We start from the raw sequence: 19,789 nt of genomic DNA, 5'->3' as shown, positions 1-19,789 counted from the left end.
GTGGCTCATCCTTGTAATACCAGCACTTTGGGAGGCCAAGGAAGGACAATCACTTGAGTCCAGGAGCTCCAGATCAGCCTGGGCAACATAGCAAGACCTCATTTCTACCAAAAGAAAAGAAAAAGAAAAAGAAAAAAAACTAGCCAAGCATGGTGGCTTGTGCCTATAGCCCCAGCTACTCAGGAGGCTCAGGCAGGAGAAGCCTGGAGCCCAGGATATGGACACTGCAGTCAGCAATGATTGTGAAACTGCACTCAGCCTGGACAGCAAAGTGAGAGTCAGTCTCTAAAGAAATATATATATATAAATATATATATATATAAATATATATATATATATATATATATATATGAGAAAATGAAAATACAAATAAAACTGACAAAACAGGAAATATCAGGGATTCACTAAAAATTAAATTTCCATTATGTATATCCTGAGGATGCTGCCATTTCTGCCCAATTAGCTACCCCTACAATGTGTCATCTTATTTTTCAATCCACAAATCCTGCAGAATTCTTATTTATCTAAGAATTCAATTGTGTTCAATATACTTTGTTTTAATGTCACAGAATTCAGTGAATTTTCCTGACTTCCATGAGGTCTGAAAATAATGCCTAGTGACTTAGAAATTTTATTGCTATGTATTGGCTTCCAAATTTACCTTTCTAGTGCCAGAAAGGTAACAGAAAAAGACAGTAGATGCCACTAGCAGAGTTCTGGCACAGGCAAAGTAGAAGAAAAGAGGCAAAGCAAACAGAAAATAATTAAGAAAGAGAATGAGCAGAAGGAAGGAGAAAAGCTAAGAAAAAAGTTTCTCCACTTATGTTTGAGGCGGGTAACAGGGTGTCTCTGTCCATTTTACAATGGACATCTATGATATAGCTATTTGACATTTAGGAAAGTAGACTGAATCTGTCACGAAATGAGATGTGAAGTATGTCTTGATTTCAGTATTCTAAAAAGGGCTTAAAAGAAAATAAGCAAAGGGTTTTACTCCTCAAAAACACCAAACCTTCAGACACAGAACAGAAATGTGCCATTAGAAGAGCCCTCCCACCCCCATCCTTGAATATCTTCCACCAAACAAAACAAGGTAAAACAAACTCAGGCAGTTTCTCAATCCCTTTAATTAAAATGTCTAAGAATGGTAAGTTAAATGATGAATCTCTTTCAGAACCCACTAATACTTTTCCTAGAGCTAATAATATCAGTAAATTTTAAATAGTGGGAGGAATTATTATAAAATAATAAAATATGTAACAGATGCTGAATCAGTCATATGTCCCAGAGCTGCTGTAACAAACCTAGGCCTATACATCATGTGGAGACAATGAAAAGAGCTGGCTGAGAAGGTATGAGGCCACACCTCACAAAACCTCACCCTTCTCTCTTTCTAGTCCCACAGAGGCACCGTGCTTCTAAAGCTTCGAAGCCTAAAGTTCTGGGAATGCTTTAAAGATAAAGTGTTTAAGCTAACTATTTTCTGGAAGCCAGATCTATCATTATAGGATTATATTAAAAGCTACACTTCTACTGTACATATCAATTTATAGTCCAAACTGCTGTTTTTCCAGAGCATCCATTGAATTCTGGTGGGAGGTAAACAGTCTCTGTTTAGATTCGGACAACAAATTAAAATGTAATCACTACAACTTCCATATATTACAGAGTCTTCGGTGGCTTGCACCTATAACCCCAGCACTTTGGGAGGCTGAGGCCGGTGGATTACCTGAGGTCAGAGTTCGAGAACAGCCTGGCCAACACGGTGAAACCTCCATCTCTACTAAAAATACAAAAAATTAGCCGGATGTGGTGGTGCGCACCTGTAATGCTAGCTATGCCAGAGGCCAACGTCGGAGAATCCCTTGAACTCAGGAGGCAGAGGTTGCAGTGAGCAGGGATCGTGCCACTGCAGTCCAGCCTGGGCAACAAGAGCAAAACTCCATCTCAAATAAATAAATAAATAAATAAATAAAGTCTTGAAATGATAAATGTCAACATTCTTTTTATTATTTTTTGGGGGATGGGGTCTCACTCTGTCACCCAAACTGGAGTGCAGTGGTGCGATATCGACTCACTGTAACCTCCCTCTCCTGGGTTCAAGCGATTCTCCTGCCTCAGCCCCCTGAGTGGCTGAGACCACAGGTGCGCGCCACCACACCTGGCTATTTTTTGTATTTTTGGTAGAGACAGGGTTTCTCCATGTTGCCCAAGCTGTCTCAAACTCCTGAGCTCGAACGATCCACCAGTCTCAGCCTCCCAAAGTGCTGGGATTATAGGCATGAGCCAGCATGCCTGGCCTCAAAGTTCTAAGTATGTTGACTTGTCTCTCAGAAGAACTTTTTTTTCTGCTGAAGATTTCTAATTATTGGCCAGGCGCGGTGGCTCACGCCTGTAATCCCAGCACTTTGGAAGGCCAGATGGACGGATCATGAAGTCAAGAGATCAAGACCATCCGGGCCAACATGGTGAAACCCCGTCTTTACTAAAAATACAAAAAAATTAGCTGGGTGTGGTGGCGCACGCCTGAGGTTCCAGCTACTCGGGAGGCTGAGGCAGGAGTATTGCTAGAACCCAGGAGGCGGAGATTGCAGTGAACTGAGATTGCGCCACTGCACTCCAGCCTGGCGCCTGGTGACAGAGCAAGACTCTGTCTCCCCAACCCCCCCCCAAAAAAAATTCTAATTATTATAGACACCAGCAAGCTGTATGTGGGTTTTGTTTTGTTTTTTGAGACAAAGTCTGGCTCTGTCGCCCAGGCTGGAGTGTAACGGTGCGATCTCAGCTCACTACAACCTCTGTCTCCCGGGGTTCAAGCCAATTCTCCTGCCTCAGCCTCCTAAGCAACTGGGTTTACAGGCACCTGCCACCATGCCCAGCTAATTCCTTGTATTTTTAGTAGAGATGGGGTTTCACCATGTTGGCCAGGCTGGTATTGAACTCCCAACCTCAGGTGATCCACCCACCATGGCCTCCCAAAGTGCTGGGATGACAGGTGTGAGCCACCCTGCCCAGCCTAAGCTTTTGCATACAAATTGTGAACAGCCATAAAAATAATTTGTCCTATACAACTAACCTTTTGTTCCTAATATAGACTTTCTCTTCCACATTTATAGAAAAATGCTTACAAAACCTTGTTCTCAGAGGATCTCATCTGGCATTTTTGAAATTTATTTTTCCACAAATCTTTATCAGTGATAAGAATGTTTCTCAGACTGTGCTGTCAATTGCTTATGTCAGCACTTCCCTTCCCACTTCATTAGAAACCACAGTGTACTTCATTTCTTAAAAGATAATCTGAAACTGAGTTGGGCAAAAAGGACTTTTAGTCCAGAGTATGCAGCACTCCATCAAATATTTATTGATATAAAGCCTTAAAATACACAGAGTAGATATAGCATTCACATGGACAATTATCTAGTAGATTCAGTTGGTGTGATTTTACACCACAGGGTTCTTACGAATATCAGAGAGAATCAAAGTTTCTCGACATATGGTAATAAATATTTTCACCTACAATGAATAATTTTTCTCTTTTGGCATTCGTTGCATAAAAGACAGATTTAAAATCATTCCAAATTAGCAAAAGCAGAAGTTTGGGAACACAAGGGTCAAAAGCAGTATAGGGCACCATACCTTTGGTTTCACTGAAGTGTGCTTGCTACAACACTGAGAAATTTTCCTCATTTTCAAGATAAAGGGATGTTATTTCTTCCTATCGTGTTTCTAGGATTCCGAATGAGCGTCTGTATTCTTCATTATGGAAATGGAAAAGGAGTTTGCTCTATAATTAATGCTAGATATGACCATTTGTGCACTACCTTCAAAATAAAAATTTTCAAACTGAAAATCTCGTAAGAAAATCCCAGATGCTAATTCATCTCAAAATCCAGGTGAGATAATTCAACAAAATGAAAAGCAGCCTGTTCATTAGACCAATTTTCTTTTAAAGCATTTCTTTTTTTAAAGGAAACACATTTATTCACACTCCAAAGTCACAAAGTATTAGAGCTGTGAACTCCTCACCTTACAAACAAGGAAATCAAGTATCAGAAGATTAAGTCATTAAGTCTTCACCAGTAGATGTAGAACTTACTCCAGTACAATGTCTTCATGTAAATCAATTAAAAGAAAGTGTTCTAAAATTAGATAAGCTCCAAAGAGTAATCTATTCACACTGGAACATGCTGAATTTGAGGTGAACTAATAGCAGTTGTAAGGGTAGATCTGAAGCTGAAAAGAGAATTCTGCATTGGAGATTGTATAGATTTCTCAAGGAAACCAAAAGAGGAAAGGAGATTCTGACCAACTCCAGAAATAATTTAACATTTAAAAGGGTAGAAAGAAAAAACAGGTGCAAACAAAGAATTGCTTTCCTGTTAACTGTTTTTACTCCTAAAACATTTGATTAAATGTTTCTGAGAGGAAATCTGAGGAGCCCAGAGAAGATTCTCTTAGGCAATTGGTGGGAGTAAGAAAGTTTGGGACATTTCACCATCATACTCTGTGGCATCTATGATACAAGAATTATAAAAATAAATCACTTTCAAAAGTGATTCACCTTAAAAAGTGATTAAAATTAACTGAATGTTAATTTCTTAGTATTGACAAATGTACAATGGGTTATATGGCATATTCACATTAGGGACAGAGGAACAAAAAGAGAACTCTCTAAAATATCTTTACAACATTTTTAGAGTATCAAATTATTCTGAATTAAAATATTTATTTTCAAAATAAAAAAAGCATGCTGATCTGATTAACTCCTATATATTACATATAGGATGACAAAACTGGTAGTTAAAAATACATTCTCTTTAAAAAAAGAAAAAGATGCAGATACATTCAACACAGAAAAAGAAATACAACCACAACCAAAACAAGCAATCTACAGATCCCTCCCCTACTTTTGTTATGTTTATAGACATAAAACATGTATTATCCTTGTTTGAATGGCATGTCTTTGAAAATATCCTCCCATTTTCGAGTTTCAAATAAACTAAGCATACCATTTTCTACTTAATCTCATCAATTTAAACCTCCATATCTCTTCCTAAAGTACTGCAAAGAGTTGATGCATCATTTAGGGATTTGCTAAATAGAATGAAATAGGCTGAAGTCAGTATTTATTTTGTTATTGCAGGAATAGCCTTCTGTTTAAAATGACACCACCTCTTGCAATTGAAATCTTATTGGTTATGTGGAAAACTAGAAAGTCAGCAATCTAGAAAACACTTGTTGCAGTGGATTCCTTTAAACAGTGACCTAAGTTTACTTTTCTCTAGCTTGAGATTTTGTAAAGCAATCAAGAGCTACTCAGTTTAATGTTTTATGCCTAGGTATTATTCCAGTCAGTTTTAATGAATGGTTCACAAAATATCTCATAATTATTCACCATAGTTTAAGCTACTTACTGAGAAAATAATAGTATTGATAAGCATTCCTGTAACAGGAGTAGATGGTTTACATAATTATTATCACTTATTCAAAATAGTTGCACCTAAGGCCAGATCCTCGTTTATGTCCATATCCCCCCACCAAGCTTACCCACTTACTCCATCCCACCAAAAAGAAAAGAAAATTAAGAGCTAGAGAAGGAAGTAGAATCAGGCAAACAAAGAATTCTTGCCAGAGCAATTTATAAGAACACTCAGTTATATCGTAAGGGTCTGAGACAGTTATGCAGTTATGCCAAAGTGTACGATTTATTTTTCCTAAAGGAAAACACTCAGCAACAATGGCTCATTTTAATGAATAAAGAGAATGAATACACAGTAAATATGCAGATGATTTCTAAGTAAAAAGTTGCATCCATTTTGCATTACTTTTATTTTTCATAAAGCATGAAAACTGGCTTTTAAGAAATCACTATGTTGTCCTGAGAACATGTAGAACAGCAGGAAACAACCCTTGACTGATTTTGAGACAAGCTACTTGGGTACTTTTCTTGATATTCTAGTACCCTCAGTGCCCGTAACGCCATTTGAAAGGCGGGTATTGACACTAAGATATGTGTAGCCCACCTGATTTGACCTGATTTTGTGTTACCTTTTATTTTGTGACTGCATAACAAGTGTTACCTTTTATTTGTGTTACCTTTTGTGTTACCTTTTATTTGTGACTGCCTAACAAGTGCTGCTTACACAAACACAGGAAACGTGGCAGAACAACATGAATGTGTCTCCTTGAACCACAGTGAAGTCTCCATTCTCCTAGCTGCCTTGAAATATATAGAAGACAATGACCAAATATATTGACAAGACAATAAGCAAATACATATTAAGTAATGCTATAGGGAAAAATAGTTAGGGCTTCAGTGCTCCTCTAGTTGTATAAATATTTGTCCTGATTCCTCAACTGGACTTTTAAGGCAGCAAGTGTATCATTTTTCTTTGCATAACCCATGACATCTAGCAGAGTACTGGCATAGATGCAGTCATCCAATAGATGTTTTAACAGATCTTAACTAACGATGTACAAAATCTCTGAGAAGGGTGCTTAGTAATTGCTTATATATTTTATTTTCAACACTCTGCAAAGAGATAGTACACTTCCTAAAGGCTAAGAAACCTCTTGGCAAATCCAAGAGTAGCTATTCCCTACCAAATTTTTGGCTTGCTGTATGTACTCTTAAGCCTGTTATTTAATAGCTACATATTTAACTGTATTTTATATAGACACACATTTTATACACATGTGGTCCCACTACAAACCTAAAGGGTGGATGATCCACTCGAATCTAGCTGTGCTAATGGAAGGAGCCATAGTATGTAATTAAAACAACAGTTTTTAAGCCAATGGAGAGTAAGTGGTCCAGAAAGTACATCTAATCATGCAAGATAATCCATTATGTAGACAATTCATACATGGAAAATTGAGAATTGACTCCCAAGGCTATACATATGCAACTTCAAAATAAAGCACTTTAAAAAAATCAAAATTCTTTGTAAAATTTTTGATCTGACAATAAAATGGTTTTGAAGTCAAAATGGCAGCCTTAGTTTAATATATCTAATTATACCTTATATATACATTTTATGTTATATATGTAATCTATATATCTACATATAAAGTATTTTTTTCATTATAAATAAATTCATTTCATTGGATGATTGACTAGGAAAGAATTTTGTCTTTGATACACTCTCCCATGTAATTACTAACTAGGACCAACCCTGCTTAGCTTCTGAGATCAGATGAGATTGGGTGCATTCAGGGTGCCATGGCCATAGACTGATACACTCCTGCAGAATTTTCAACTTTAACGATGTTAAGTCAGCCAGGTAATGCATTTCCCCATGCTATTAAGCCTTCGCTTTACCCATGACTTTACTATTAAATTTAGGCTGTGAACTTACGTCATCATGTTTTTCATCAAAAATCTGAAATAGGCTTAGAGCCAAGATGGTGGAATCCTATGAGACTCATTACACTTTAATAAAAAAGCAGGGGAAACAACAGTGAGAGCATAGAGACTTCAGAACTAATTTCTTTTGGGAACTGACTTATTTTGGCTCTGCCAAATAATATTCAAGTCATTCCTGCCATGACATATAGTTTTTGTCTTCAAAGTAATGAATACTTAAAGTAATGGAGACTTTATAATAAAAGGCTTTACATTATAGTTATGGGAAAATAGGACAGGTATTTGAATGTTTTTTATTCCCAAGAAAATGAATTGCGGGTTAGCCCACAGATCAAAAAATATAGCATAACATTTAAATTAAAAAATCTATTGTTGAATTTTGGGAAATAATTCTGAGGTAGTTACTAATGGCTAATCAAATGAATTAAAGGTGAAAATTTGAGGAGCAAATGGAAATGGGTAGTGATAATACACAGTTTATGAAATATCTCTCATATTTCTGCTTTCTAATAGTTATTACACAGTTTGAACTCATACTGTCTTTAATTTGCTAAAAGACTCTAGAGATATCCATGAATGTGTAACTGTCTGTGACTCTCTACAATTATTCTGTATACTGGAAATTCCCTACCTACTCTGCAATATTGTCCTTAGCTCCACTGCCTATGCTAGATGGATGAAAGGAGGAGGCCTTCAGGAGATTCAAATATCAGCTGTCAAGTAAATGTAAATAAGATAGCATAAGGTAAAATCAGTCTTTCTGGGTCAATACTGGTAACTTCAGTATAAATTTAAAAAAATTAAATTCCAAAGAATGTATAAATCTAAACTTGGTATTATTATACTATCTTGAATTTGCAAAATGCTTCTTGTTTATGATTAATAATCTCAAGCTCTGCAACAAATGGAATGCTATCTTTTTCTGTCTGTTGGTGTTTGAGTCCATAAACCACAGGCAGAGTAGCAGAGGAATAAAACACTGAGAGCAGGAGAAATGGAAGGTGAAAGAGGAGACTAAACAATAAAAGGCACCTCTTGATCTAAGCATAATTAAATATTCATTAAGGCTGTTCACCTGTGGATTTTGGTAGTGCTCGTAATACTAGAATTAAGAGCACTAATTTAGATAGGGTGAAATCTCATTTAAATGTTATTTTCTAAATGGGCAGAGTATAAGCTGAGCTCTTGAAATATTTAAACTTAATAAAGACAAAGGCCTAAAGTACTTGGCTACATGTTTTTTTCCCATTTGAAAACTAAAAAGTGTCAGCTAAGAGGGCTTTTCCTATCAATTAGCATTCTGCCTACTGCATCCATCATATAGTTAATTGATTGCCCTTGTACTTTATAAATGCACCCAGATGCTCTTGTATGAGCACATTTCATAAATTAAAGAAGCATATGGAAGTGACACAGACAGTAACATTTCATCGTAACTACCCAGAACATCTTTAATATGCAATGCTACCTCACTAATTATTTTGTAAATATGTAAGCATATCCCTAGTTAATGTCTTGGTGAGAAGTTTGCTTGGCAGTTGAGCCAAATGCAACTGTGGCCAGACATTTAGTAACAGTTCAGGGATATTCTAGTTTCATTCCATGCTGCTCATAAGGAAAATGTGTCTTTTAGCCTACTGGGCAACCTTGATTGTGCAAAGTCAATGAAAATATTTATTCTTTACTACTGGGTAATTTTGCCTAATGAACAGCAGTCTACCCTCCATAATATAAATATTGGTCTGTCTGGAGACTCCCTTTCTAAAAATGTCATAGGGCATTTGCCAAGTGAGAAGCATGTTGCTGCTCACTGAGTTTTTTTCCATTAATATCTAAGGAGAGACTATGAAGGAAAATGACTGAAGAGACAAGTTGGCTTTGTTCTTCAACTTTGGGAAAACTAGCATAATGATCTGAGTATATTATCCTGAATTTAAGGTACCAAAAGTAATTTTTTTTATTCTTCTTGTCTAAGTCATCATTCCTTGTCAAGCCAAGATTCAAAGGATAAATCAAAAGAACTTTAAGCATGGAAACTTTCTTTGGAGAATGGAAATTCTCTACACATACTAATATAAGATCCACTAAATAGCTGACAAGTGAGCTATGGGCAACCCAAAACATGTGCATTTAAACATTTTAAATTTGTGTCTTCTTGGTATATTTTGGCAGCATGATTTTTGTCAGATTCATTTGCACTTAGGATTGAAAATTTTATGTGGGTTCAACTAGAATTTTGTTAAGAGTCATTAAAATCAGAGGGTTCAGAAGTAAGTTGATTTTCATCCTCCTTCGGTCCTTTGACTTTTCTGGGCAAAAGCTATGCCCATATCTCTGGGAGTTGAGGGTGACAGAAGGCTTGATGGAGGTTGCGGAAAGATTTTTCTGAAATTTCATTTCAGAATTTTAACTGGGTATTGGTCAAGCTCCACACTGCATGATAAAATCAACAAATAAATAAAATATTCAAAAGTTATTCTGTAAATGACCATCCATTAAAAAGCCGGAGGTAAAATAATAGATTAGTTAGCACAGGCTCTAAGCATTTTCGGAATTGAAAACTTATTTAGGGAAAAATTTGGTAAACCCTATAGATGCTTGAATCATCCAAAGTCTGGTAAATAAGTACAGTAGAAATTGCCATATTTATATTTAGATGCTACTAACTAAAATAATACAATAGCCTAATGTTAATTTTGCCTCTGCTTTTCCTGAACATGGCAAAGAGAAAAATGTGACAAACACCACAAATAGACAACACACCATTTATAATCTGGTAAAGCAACTTCTATTCAAGGAATTTCTTCCCTAATTTAATGAAAATAGTTGTCACCACAGACATGACATTCTGTCTTCTAATTAAATGAAGATGCAGTCAGAAGTTCGCTTGAAAAGAGAGGCCAGGCTTCTTTCACTATTAAGCACACTCTTCCCCACGGGCACCCTCCTACCCTTTTTCTGGTATGCAATCCCTTCTGTCCTCCATCTGCTCCACCCCCACCTATTGTCTCCACTCACTCGGAGCGTGCCAATCCCATCTGGCTACACTCTTGCTTCTGCTAGCTCTAATTCCCCACAGGCCTAGGGAATGTTTGAATGCCAAAGCATTTTTTGCTTTTCTCAAGAATGAGGACTAGCTAGGAGGGTATCAAACAATTCCCCAAGGAGTTCACACACACACATGAACATGCACATGGTCTCTCGCATACACAAACAGCACACTTTAGAATCCTCTTCTCGGATATAAGCTCTTAAACAATGTTCTTAATTATTTCATCTGGGAGGCATTTTAGAAAATTAAAATCTTACCATTGTTGAAATAATCGAAATTAATAATTTCAGAAATATAAAAACTCTCATTATTCCAGACGTGCATTTTTTTCAGTAAGCAGAATTAATTAGTGTAAGTAAATGTTACTCACATCTTATCATAAAATATTTACATTAATCAGGTTTAATCATTGATCACTAATACATTTACCAAACATGCATTTAACTCAGACATTCCATCTTTACAAATGCTCAAGAAAATCCCACTCTGCCACAAAAGCATGCATGGTCAGAATCTAAGCATATTTAAGCAAAATTTTCACCAAGTCATTAACAATAATAAAGCAGTCTGGCAAGTACTGAAAGCAGCTTTTTATTCATGCTTTTACTTGAACTAAGTTAATACATATAGACATATATATGCACACACACAAACACACACACAAGTTTTGGTTGTTTTTGCCACAAGCATGCTGATAAACCCCTGAAGCTCACAAAAGCAGCAGACAAAACTAGAAGCAACCATGCTCAGGGTTTAAGGACATTTTAAAATTTAAAACAACCTTTCTACATTTCACAGACAGCGTGCATAAATTTGACATGCAATCTTCAAGAAGAAATATTTTAACATAAATCTTAAAATTAGTTTATCCAAATGAGTTTATTCTTATTTTCATTATTATTGTTTTTAGGCTTCTGGTATCTTAAACCCTGCATGCTGCAGATCTAAGCTGTGCTCAGCAGCGGCTGTGACAGAAGAAGCTACCTGCGAGTTTTCACAGTGCCATCTCATATCCATGTCTGTCTGGCTACCCTGCGTGCTTAGAGCTTTTTTCTTAATTCTTAATGGAAATCCTAGGAAATTTAGTCCATCCTCTGAAATCAATACTGGTGACAGGAGAGCTCCCTGACTCAGTGGGAGATCAAGATGATAAATTGCCTGCGCATCAGCCCGGCCTATCAGTGCCCTGCACACAGATGGGCGAGAAAAGACACAGAAAAGCCTCTATCAGTCACGTGTCACCGAGGAGCCAATGGCTGACGCGCTACTGCAGAAGGGATGCTGCAGTTCCGTCTGCAGCTGAGGAGGCTGTTGGTACACGGCCCAGCCCGCGCACCGCTCAAAAAGTCTAAGCAGTCGTGGCTTTTGAATTTGCTCTCCTACCGAGACCGCATAAAGAAAACAGACCTCCCTCTAACCCCCCGACCCAAATAAAAGCTTAGTTTCATGCACGAACATTTTCTCTGTATTACATTCCAATCCAATGTGATTGCTAAGCAGAAGGAAAACTTAAAAAAAAATTAAAACAAAACAAAACCCTCAGTCCTTAAACTGTTACATGCTTTTCTTGAGATAATTATCATCTTTTTGCCTAATATTACATTAGAAGCCTTAAACTGCTCATTTAGCATGCAACCCTCCGAGCAGAATCTCCTCGAAGGCTTATAATTGTAATTATAATTTTATTTGTAAGTTAATGAATGACATTTTTGAATGCCATATTCATGATGAGTATTTTTATGGGATGAGTTTGTAAAGACAATTATGCAACATTAAGAAATACATTCTTATGTTTTTTTTTTGTGCTAATTACAAGTGTTCCTCTTTAAAGACAATTTAAGTCCTAATAAATATGCCATTTGATCAATCACTAAAAATAAAAACAAGCACGAAAAGATGCACATCCTGTTTCCCAAAGCCTGAAGAACAAATGTACTATCCAATGATGAAAATACGTACTTATTTGCTGCCATTTCTCTGAAATTTACAATAATTATTTGGTAAGAAACGACTACACATCTGGAATCCAATATGGAAGTATATCCCCAAATACATCTGCTTCCAGTGATCATACTGTAATAACAGATATGTTTACACATTTCTTTAATGTAACTGGAATGATTATATATACAGTCTGACCGGGTAGGCTGTAAGCGATGAGACCAGAGTGTGTTTCAAGTGACAGTATCATGGAGATAGAACAATCTTCAGGAATAAAATTTCTAGAAGAAAAAGTATCCTAGCCACCCTAGCACTTATCTTTATTGCTTTTCATTGTCAAATTTTAATTATATTCTATTCATGCATTTGAAAGAACTAATTCTAATAGCTTTTGCGGTCAGGCAACACTATTTAGAAAAAAAGTGAATGAAAATAAACATTGATAGATGTGCCTCATAAGTAAACTGCAACTGAGTTGTAGAATGCTGAAATTCGAAAGCCCAGTTCGTCTTGGGAACTATTTTTCAAACTACACACATTCTTGAAAGATTGAACCCTGTCAGGATTTTTTTTGCAAATTTCTTCCTAAAGCATTTAGTATCGACTACCAGGAAATAATAAAGCATTTTTCAAGATTTTATAAATATTGTCATGTGTTTTTCTATCCAGACTATTTATTCGATAATAACATAATTCTCAACAAACTTTATTCTTACAAAAAATTATGGTTCAGAGCACCTGTCATCACAAAGAAAATAATAATAAAATATCAATGCTACACCTATTTAGCCTTTTACATGTAGCCCCAAACTAGAAACCATCTCAATCACTGCTAATAAACTGATTAGATAAACTATGATACAGCCTTACAGGTGAAATACTCTTCATCCGTAAAATACAATGTGTTAAATCATATGTTTTTATATGAAGAGATTTCTCAGATACATTTGAATGAAAAAGGCATAAAATTTAAATTGTGTTTAGGCTACACTTATATAACACATGCATGTATACACACACAAATGGTTGTATATGCAGAGGAAATTTATTTATTTATTTATTTTTGAGAGAGAGTCTTGCTCTGTTACTCAGGACAGAGTGCAGTGGTGGGATCTAGGCTCACTGCAACCTCTGCCTCCCAGCTACAAGCGTTTCTTCCACCTCAGCCTCCCAAGTAGTTGGGATTACAGGCAAGTGCCACCACGCCCAGCTTATTTTTATTTATTTATTTATTTATTTATTTATTTATTTATTGTCTTTTTAGTAGAAATGGGCTTTCACCACATTGACCTGGTGGGTCTCAAACTCCTCATCTCAAGTGATCCACCCACCTCAGCCTCCCAAAGTACCAGGACATGACCCACCCTGCCCAGACTACAGGAAATATCTGTGAGGATATAAATTATCAGTTAATACTGACTACATCTGAGGAGACAGACTGAGTTTAAAGGCAGGACTAAGACATAGTTTTATTAGGTACCATTTTATATATTTTGTTCAAGTCTATGGTTTCCTTTTACATAGTTTAGAATAACATGACTGGTAGATGTTTTCAGGGAAAATCTTGAGGGAAAAGGGGTGAAGATAGAGGGAAGGGTATGTAGCCTGCTTTTTTTATGTAAAAAAAAAATAGGGTAGGTGTGGTCAAGAAGGGAACTATAAAATAAAGGTTCTGGCAGTCTTAGCTGAAGACCTTCATATTTTATGTCAACTTGAGGTTCTTTTATCTATGAACGCAAGTAACAATACAGACATGGATTAAGAGCTTCACAGTTTGGAGTGATGATTCACCTAAATTTTGTGTAATTCTTCCAGGTACAAATGTAAAGAGCTGAGAAGTAAATGATTTGTATATTTACCCAGACTTCGGCAAATTAACCTCTCCAAGCCTCAGTTTTCTCAGCTGGATGCAATTAGCAAGAAGTGGCTGAGCTACACTTGAATTTCAGTTTAGGTTATTGTTCACTGTTGCTTCAAAGGCAAAATAACATCCATGTTTTTACCAATAATGGTGTGGGACTAAAGACAAAGCAAATTTTCACGTGTTTCCTCCCCAGAACAAGCATATGTTATCCAAAACTAAACACATGGCTTATAGATTCTCTTGTTGACACCTGTTATTCAGATTCTTGTAACGTTAAGAGATACAAACAAATAAATACAAATAAGATACAATAAAAAATACAAAAAATAAGAAACAGATAAAAATAATTGAGTTGGCCAAATTAAGTCAAAGCTTACAATTTGAATAATTAAAGCATTTGGAGGTTTTATATACAACTGCTATGAATCAGTGGTTTGGGATGGTGATTTTGCTTCACCCCACACCCAAGGGAATATTGGACAATGTCTGGTGACATTTCTGGCTGTCAAAACTGGAGGGTGCTATCAGCATCTAGTGGGTAGTGGCCAGGGATGCTGCTAATCATTCGATAATGTACAGGACAGTTCCAATCACAAATAATTTTCTGGACCCAAATGTCAACAATGCTGAGATAAACCATGTTCTAAATAATAAACTTTTCTACCTTCTTCCCCCCAAAATTTAAAAAATATGTTCTGTATTGTGAAGCATATATTGTAAAGTGGCAAGATTTAGATGGGACCAAGGACCAAGCCCTGGTCTCTCCAATTTTAATACGTTACAGAAAAGAGGAAAAAACAGAAAATGAGGATGAAGAGATAGGAGGACAACTCAAAGGATAGTGACCTGGAAGTCAGGTAAAAGTGTGTTAGTAAAGAAATTAGGGTCAAATTGTTCAAATGCTGTGACAGGTTAAGTTATCTGTTCTTCATAGGTTTTTTTAAAAAAAAATTAAAGTGAGAAATTAACCTAATTGAAATTAACAATACAAATGGCTTGAAGTCTTCATTCCTCTGCATGATATTTGCATTTTTAAAGGTATGGCCAGAATACGCAGCCAGACACAGTGGCTCACGCCTGTAATCCCAGCACTTTGGGAGGCCAAGGCAGGCGGATCACGAGGTCAGGAGATTGAGACCACCTTGGTCAACATGGTGAAACCCTGTGTCTACTAAACATACGAAAATTAGCTGGGCGTGGTGGCACGTGCTTGTAGTTCCAGCTACTCAGGAGGCTGAGGCAGGAGAATCGCTTGAACCAGGGAGTCAGAGATTGCAGCGAGCTGAGATCATGTCACTGCACTCCAGCCTGGCAACAGAGTGAGACTCCATCTCAAAAAAAAAAAAAAAAAAAAAAAAAAAGGAGTAATTATAGGAATCACAGGAGGAAATATATAAAGGAGAGGAAGCTTTTGTAACCCTCAAATTATAATTCTTAAGCTCCTTTGTCTACAAAGGTGAGCTTGTAAGCAAGAAAGTGAACAAATTCTACCTTGGGCCATCCTACATCACAGCTTCAGGGTAAGCAGGGTGCCACTCTCTCCCCTTAGAAACTGCAGTTCTTGTCCTCAGGCTCTCACCAAGTCTCCCTATCCATAGATAAGGTTTCTGAGAACAGAGTTCTCAGGACTAACTTCTGGTGCTTTCCCACATGGGACTCCTTTAATGCTCATCCCCACACTTTGTGAGGCCTGTGGAATTCCAGGTTAGTGCAGCAAGGCTCAAAGACAGAGCCAGCTGGAGCACTAGGACAGTGGAGTAGCTTTAAGCAAAACTAATGCCTTTGTTGCAAAGGAAATGTTGGAAATGTCACAGAAAAACAGCTGGGGGAGGGAGGGCAGAGGAGAGAGAAGGCAAGAGAGAGAGGGCAAGAAAGAGAACGCTATAAAAAGAAAAGAGAAGTCATGATCATAACACGATGGCCACAAACTCATGGCTATTATTACAAACTCTGTGTGTGTGGGAGAATATGACATGTCACAATTCTCTTAAAACTAGATAGATTTTTATGACTTGAATAGTCTAACTCCTTCATTTTAGAGATGCTGGATTTTAATGTAGAGAGGTTAAATAATTTGTTTTAAATGTTAAGTGAAAGTGACATTCTTTACCAAAGCAACCAGTGAACCTGATACTGACAAATTTCAAGATGCTTTCAAAAATCATCATAGATATCAGCCAAGATAAGACTTGGGGAAAGTGAGCCAGGTGTGGTGGTTCACACCTGTAATCCCAGCTCTTTGGGAGGTCAAGGTGGGTAGATCACAAGGTCAGGAGTTTGAGACCAGACTGGCCAACATAGTGAAACGCAGCTTCTACTAAAAATACAAAAATTTGCTGGGCATGGTGGCGTGTGCCTGTAATCTCAACTACTCAGAGGCTGAGGCAGGATAATTGCTTAAATCTAGGAGGCACAGGTGGCAGTAAGCCCATATTGCACCACTGCACTCCAGCCTTGCTGACAGAGCAAGACTCTGTCTGGGGATGGGTGGGGGAAGACTTAGGGGAAGGAGAAAAAGTTGATGTTCAATAAGAGATAGCAAAAATCTCCAAAGCCGCCTCTTTTTCCATGTTGATGTTGTATTAAGGCATGGAAAGCCTTTGCTATCAGGGAGAGAAAGTACGATCCTCCAAAATATTCCAATGAGTATTTATAGGTTATGAAATACAACAGAAGAAGCTTTGAGTATTCTCCTTTCAGAAGAATTTGAGTGGCTGCTGCAGTTTTTTTAAATGCAAATTTTTTATCTATATTTGCACCACAGTCATGATGAATAGGATTCATGGATGACTTTTCAAAGACATATGTCAGAAAGTATACTCCAGGTGAGGGTAACTATAGCATAGGGAAATATTTTGGATTGTTTTTAGTTTTTAAGAGATGGGAAAAATAGAAGTGGTGGAAAACCAGAGCCGATTGTCTTAGTTTTTTATTATTGTTTGCTTTTCCTCCTTATAATGGAAGCACTACTTTGAGACCATGGAGTACCATTAAATTCTTATTAACTATTAATTTAATATTTGCAAGTATAGATTAGAGATAGAAAGGGAATTAATGTCTAAGTGAGTAAAATTCCACAGTCTTATACTGTTGTATTTTTCTGCTACTGTATCTTTGTGGGTTTTGTTTTTAACACTGGTTGTTATCTAGGTATATGCTTTTTAAAAAGCAAAAAGAAAGAACAAAACCTATAGCCTCATGCTATCTTTTCACTAACATTATACCCTAAAAATTATTATGCTAATGTTAAAAATAAAGAAATTGGGACTCAGAGGGATTAAATAACACACACACACACACACACACACACACACACACACACACACATACATATATATATATATATGTATATATATATGTGTATATATATATATGTATATATATACATAAAGCTAGCAACTGAAAGTCTGTGACTACATTTTGAAGATTCTCTCCAAATATGAACTACCTCTAGTACTCTAAGTTGTCCTTAAAGTTTATGATGCCTAAGAACCAATAAGGAACATGTTAAATAACCGGATGTTGGGGTCTTTCCCTGGAGACCAATTCTCACTTTAACTTAGACGGATTCCAAGAGTCTGCAGTGTTAATGAACATTCCATCTTTCATACTTAAAGAACCTTGAAACCATATTGGAGTTTCAACTTCAGAATTCTTCTTTAGGAAGAGCCATATCAACAAGATTTCTAATGCATAAAAACTAGAAGCTTTAAGAAAATAAAAGAAAAAGAAAAGTTGGTAGGAGTAGTTGTTTACCAAGAGAGATACTGGAACAGAGAATGGCTTCACAGAGGAGATGAAAAATGCAGATGATTTAGAGCCATCCATTAAGGGATAGTTTTCCATACTGAATTTTATAAGTATAAGATATTTTAGTTGAAAATATTTTGGAGCAAGGAAGATTAATGTGGATAGAAGTGATGTACAAATCATAGCATTTAGAATAGGATGACTCTTTCCTGCCTACAAATAGGGCACTTGGCTGAATTGGTTCCTACCTCACTGCTGCAATTAGAAACCATAAATGTGCAGATATACAGGCAGTGCTATTTTGTATATCCTAGAAAATCATTTATTTTGAGAGGAGATTTCATAGGATGGCTTTCTAGACCTCTAGAGAGAAGTAAGGTTTCCTTTATAAGATGAGAACCTACTGAAGTCAGATCCAAACCTCCCCAATTGTTTGACAATAAATCTACCCAGAGAAAATTCCTCAGCCCATTTCATGTGAAATGATGACTCATGAAGATGAAAAAGTACACTGTACAGAAATCTTCCAACTGTAGTTTTTCTCCAGGCTGGGTGGAGGTTGGAAAGCTTAAGGTCAAAGATTAATGGTGCGAAAACATGCTGATTTCAGGCTAATCTCTAGATTTCTGCCAGTCTCTAACAAATTTTTACATTTTCTGAGTTTTTGGCATGCTACATATTTCTCTTACTTCCACAGAAGGATGATGTATTGTTCACTTTGATCCAATCCTTCAGATCCAAAGGATAAGGTTAATAAGAAACTGAGTATTTCAGGACAATACATTTTACCAAACAGTAGTCAGTGACTAAGTATTTTTGGTAACTTATTGATGAAAACATTAATCAAAACCATAGTTCATGGTCAAGACCATTAGAAGAAAGGAAGGAAAGCTGGAGAAAAGGAAGAATGGAGAGTAGGGAGGAAAGAGGAAAAAGAACAAAAGGAAAAATGAACACAAAACCTTACATGTAGTTGAGGCACAACAATGGACCATATGAGAAACTTTGGTTTGTCAGTGAATATAGCTTGTCAGCCATTATCAAGTGTGAGTCCACTTCATCCACCCCTTTCCCCACTCTTGACAATATGCCAAACAATAATATTTTATGCAACAAGAATGACTTAAGTAAGACACCTATACAGAAGGCCACAGATGACTTCATAATCCATGTATGAACATAAGCATATTTACATACAGAATCCACATGGAATGAATGTTGCCTATTAACAAAACTGTGAATCTGAGTTGGAAACAAAGCTCAGCTTGAAATGAATATATAAAAACAATCAGTGAACAGATGATATTTTCAAATGGACACTTATCTAAATACAGTGTTCCAAGGGAAAATTCCAGCAGCAGATGCACTTATCTCATGAAGACTCAATATTTTATAGCAGTGATTTTCCAAAGTTAAGATCTAGGGTGCTTATTAACAATGCAGTTTCTGGTCCCACTCTGATCTATGGAATTATAGTTTCCAGGGATGAGGTGAAAATCTGTATGTATAACATGTACTCCAGGTGATCCTGACGTAGGTTGTTTTAGACCTTATTTGAGGCACACTCTCTCCAATATACATAAAGTTGAGAACCAGATGCTTCTGCAGTCATCCCCTGCCTTGGACGTGCTGGCTCCTCCAATTCAATTAGCAAACACAATGACTTTCATTTGGAGAGGTAGACTGGTAAATCTAGGAAACGATTAGGAATGATGGGATGAATAGATTATCAAAAGATTTCACGGAACAGGCTGCATTCAAGTTGGGCCTTTAATGATGGTAGAGTTAATTATTTTAGCAAAGGCATTGAGGTATA

At 36.7% G+C, this 19,789-nt stretch overlaps 1 protein-coding gene across 34 annotated transcripts in view; it reads right to left on the bottom strand.

Moving 5' to 3' along the window:
- Positions 1 to 19,789, bottom strand: part of NRXN1 (neurexin 1) — a 1,157,741-nt gene that overhangs the window by 46,366 nt on the left and 1,091,586 nt on the right. Inside the window, exon 1 of one of the 34 annotated variants that reach the window (XM_039478494.2) lies at positions 11,403 to 15,507. The exons of 32 other annotated variants lie outside the window; for them this stretch is intronic. In XM_039478494.2, coding sequence (XP_039334428.1) covers positions 11,403 to 11,435 — 33 coding nt within the window. In that variant the 5' untranslated portion in view covers positions 11,436 to 15,507. Of the gene's footprint in view, positions 1 to 11,402; positions 15,508 to 19,789 lie in introns of those variants that run through there. One more of the 34 variants, XM_039478493.2, reaches the window with a different exon arrangement.

The sequence above is a fragment of the Saimiri boliviensis genome, chromosome 1, assembly GCF_048565385.1.
Source record: "Saimiri boliviensis isolate mSaiBol1 chromosome 1, mSaiBol1.pri, whole genome shotgun sequence".
Taxonomy (NCBI): Eukaryota; Metazoa; Chordata; class Mammalia; order Primates; family Cebidae; genus Saimiri; species Saimiri boliviensis.
Note: the sequence above shows the minus strand (reverse complement) of the source record. Positions and strands in the feature narration are given on the sequence as shown.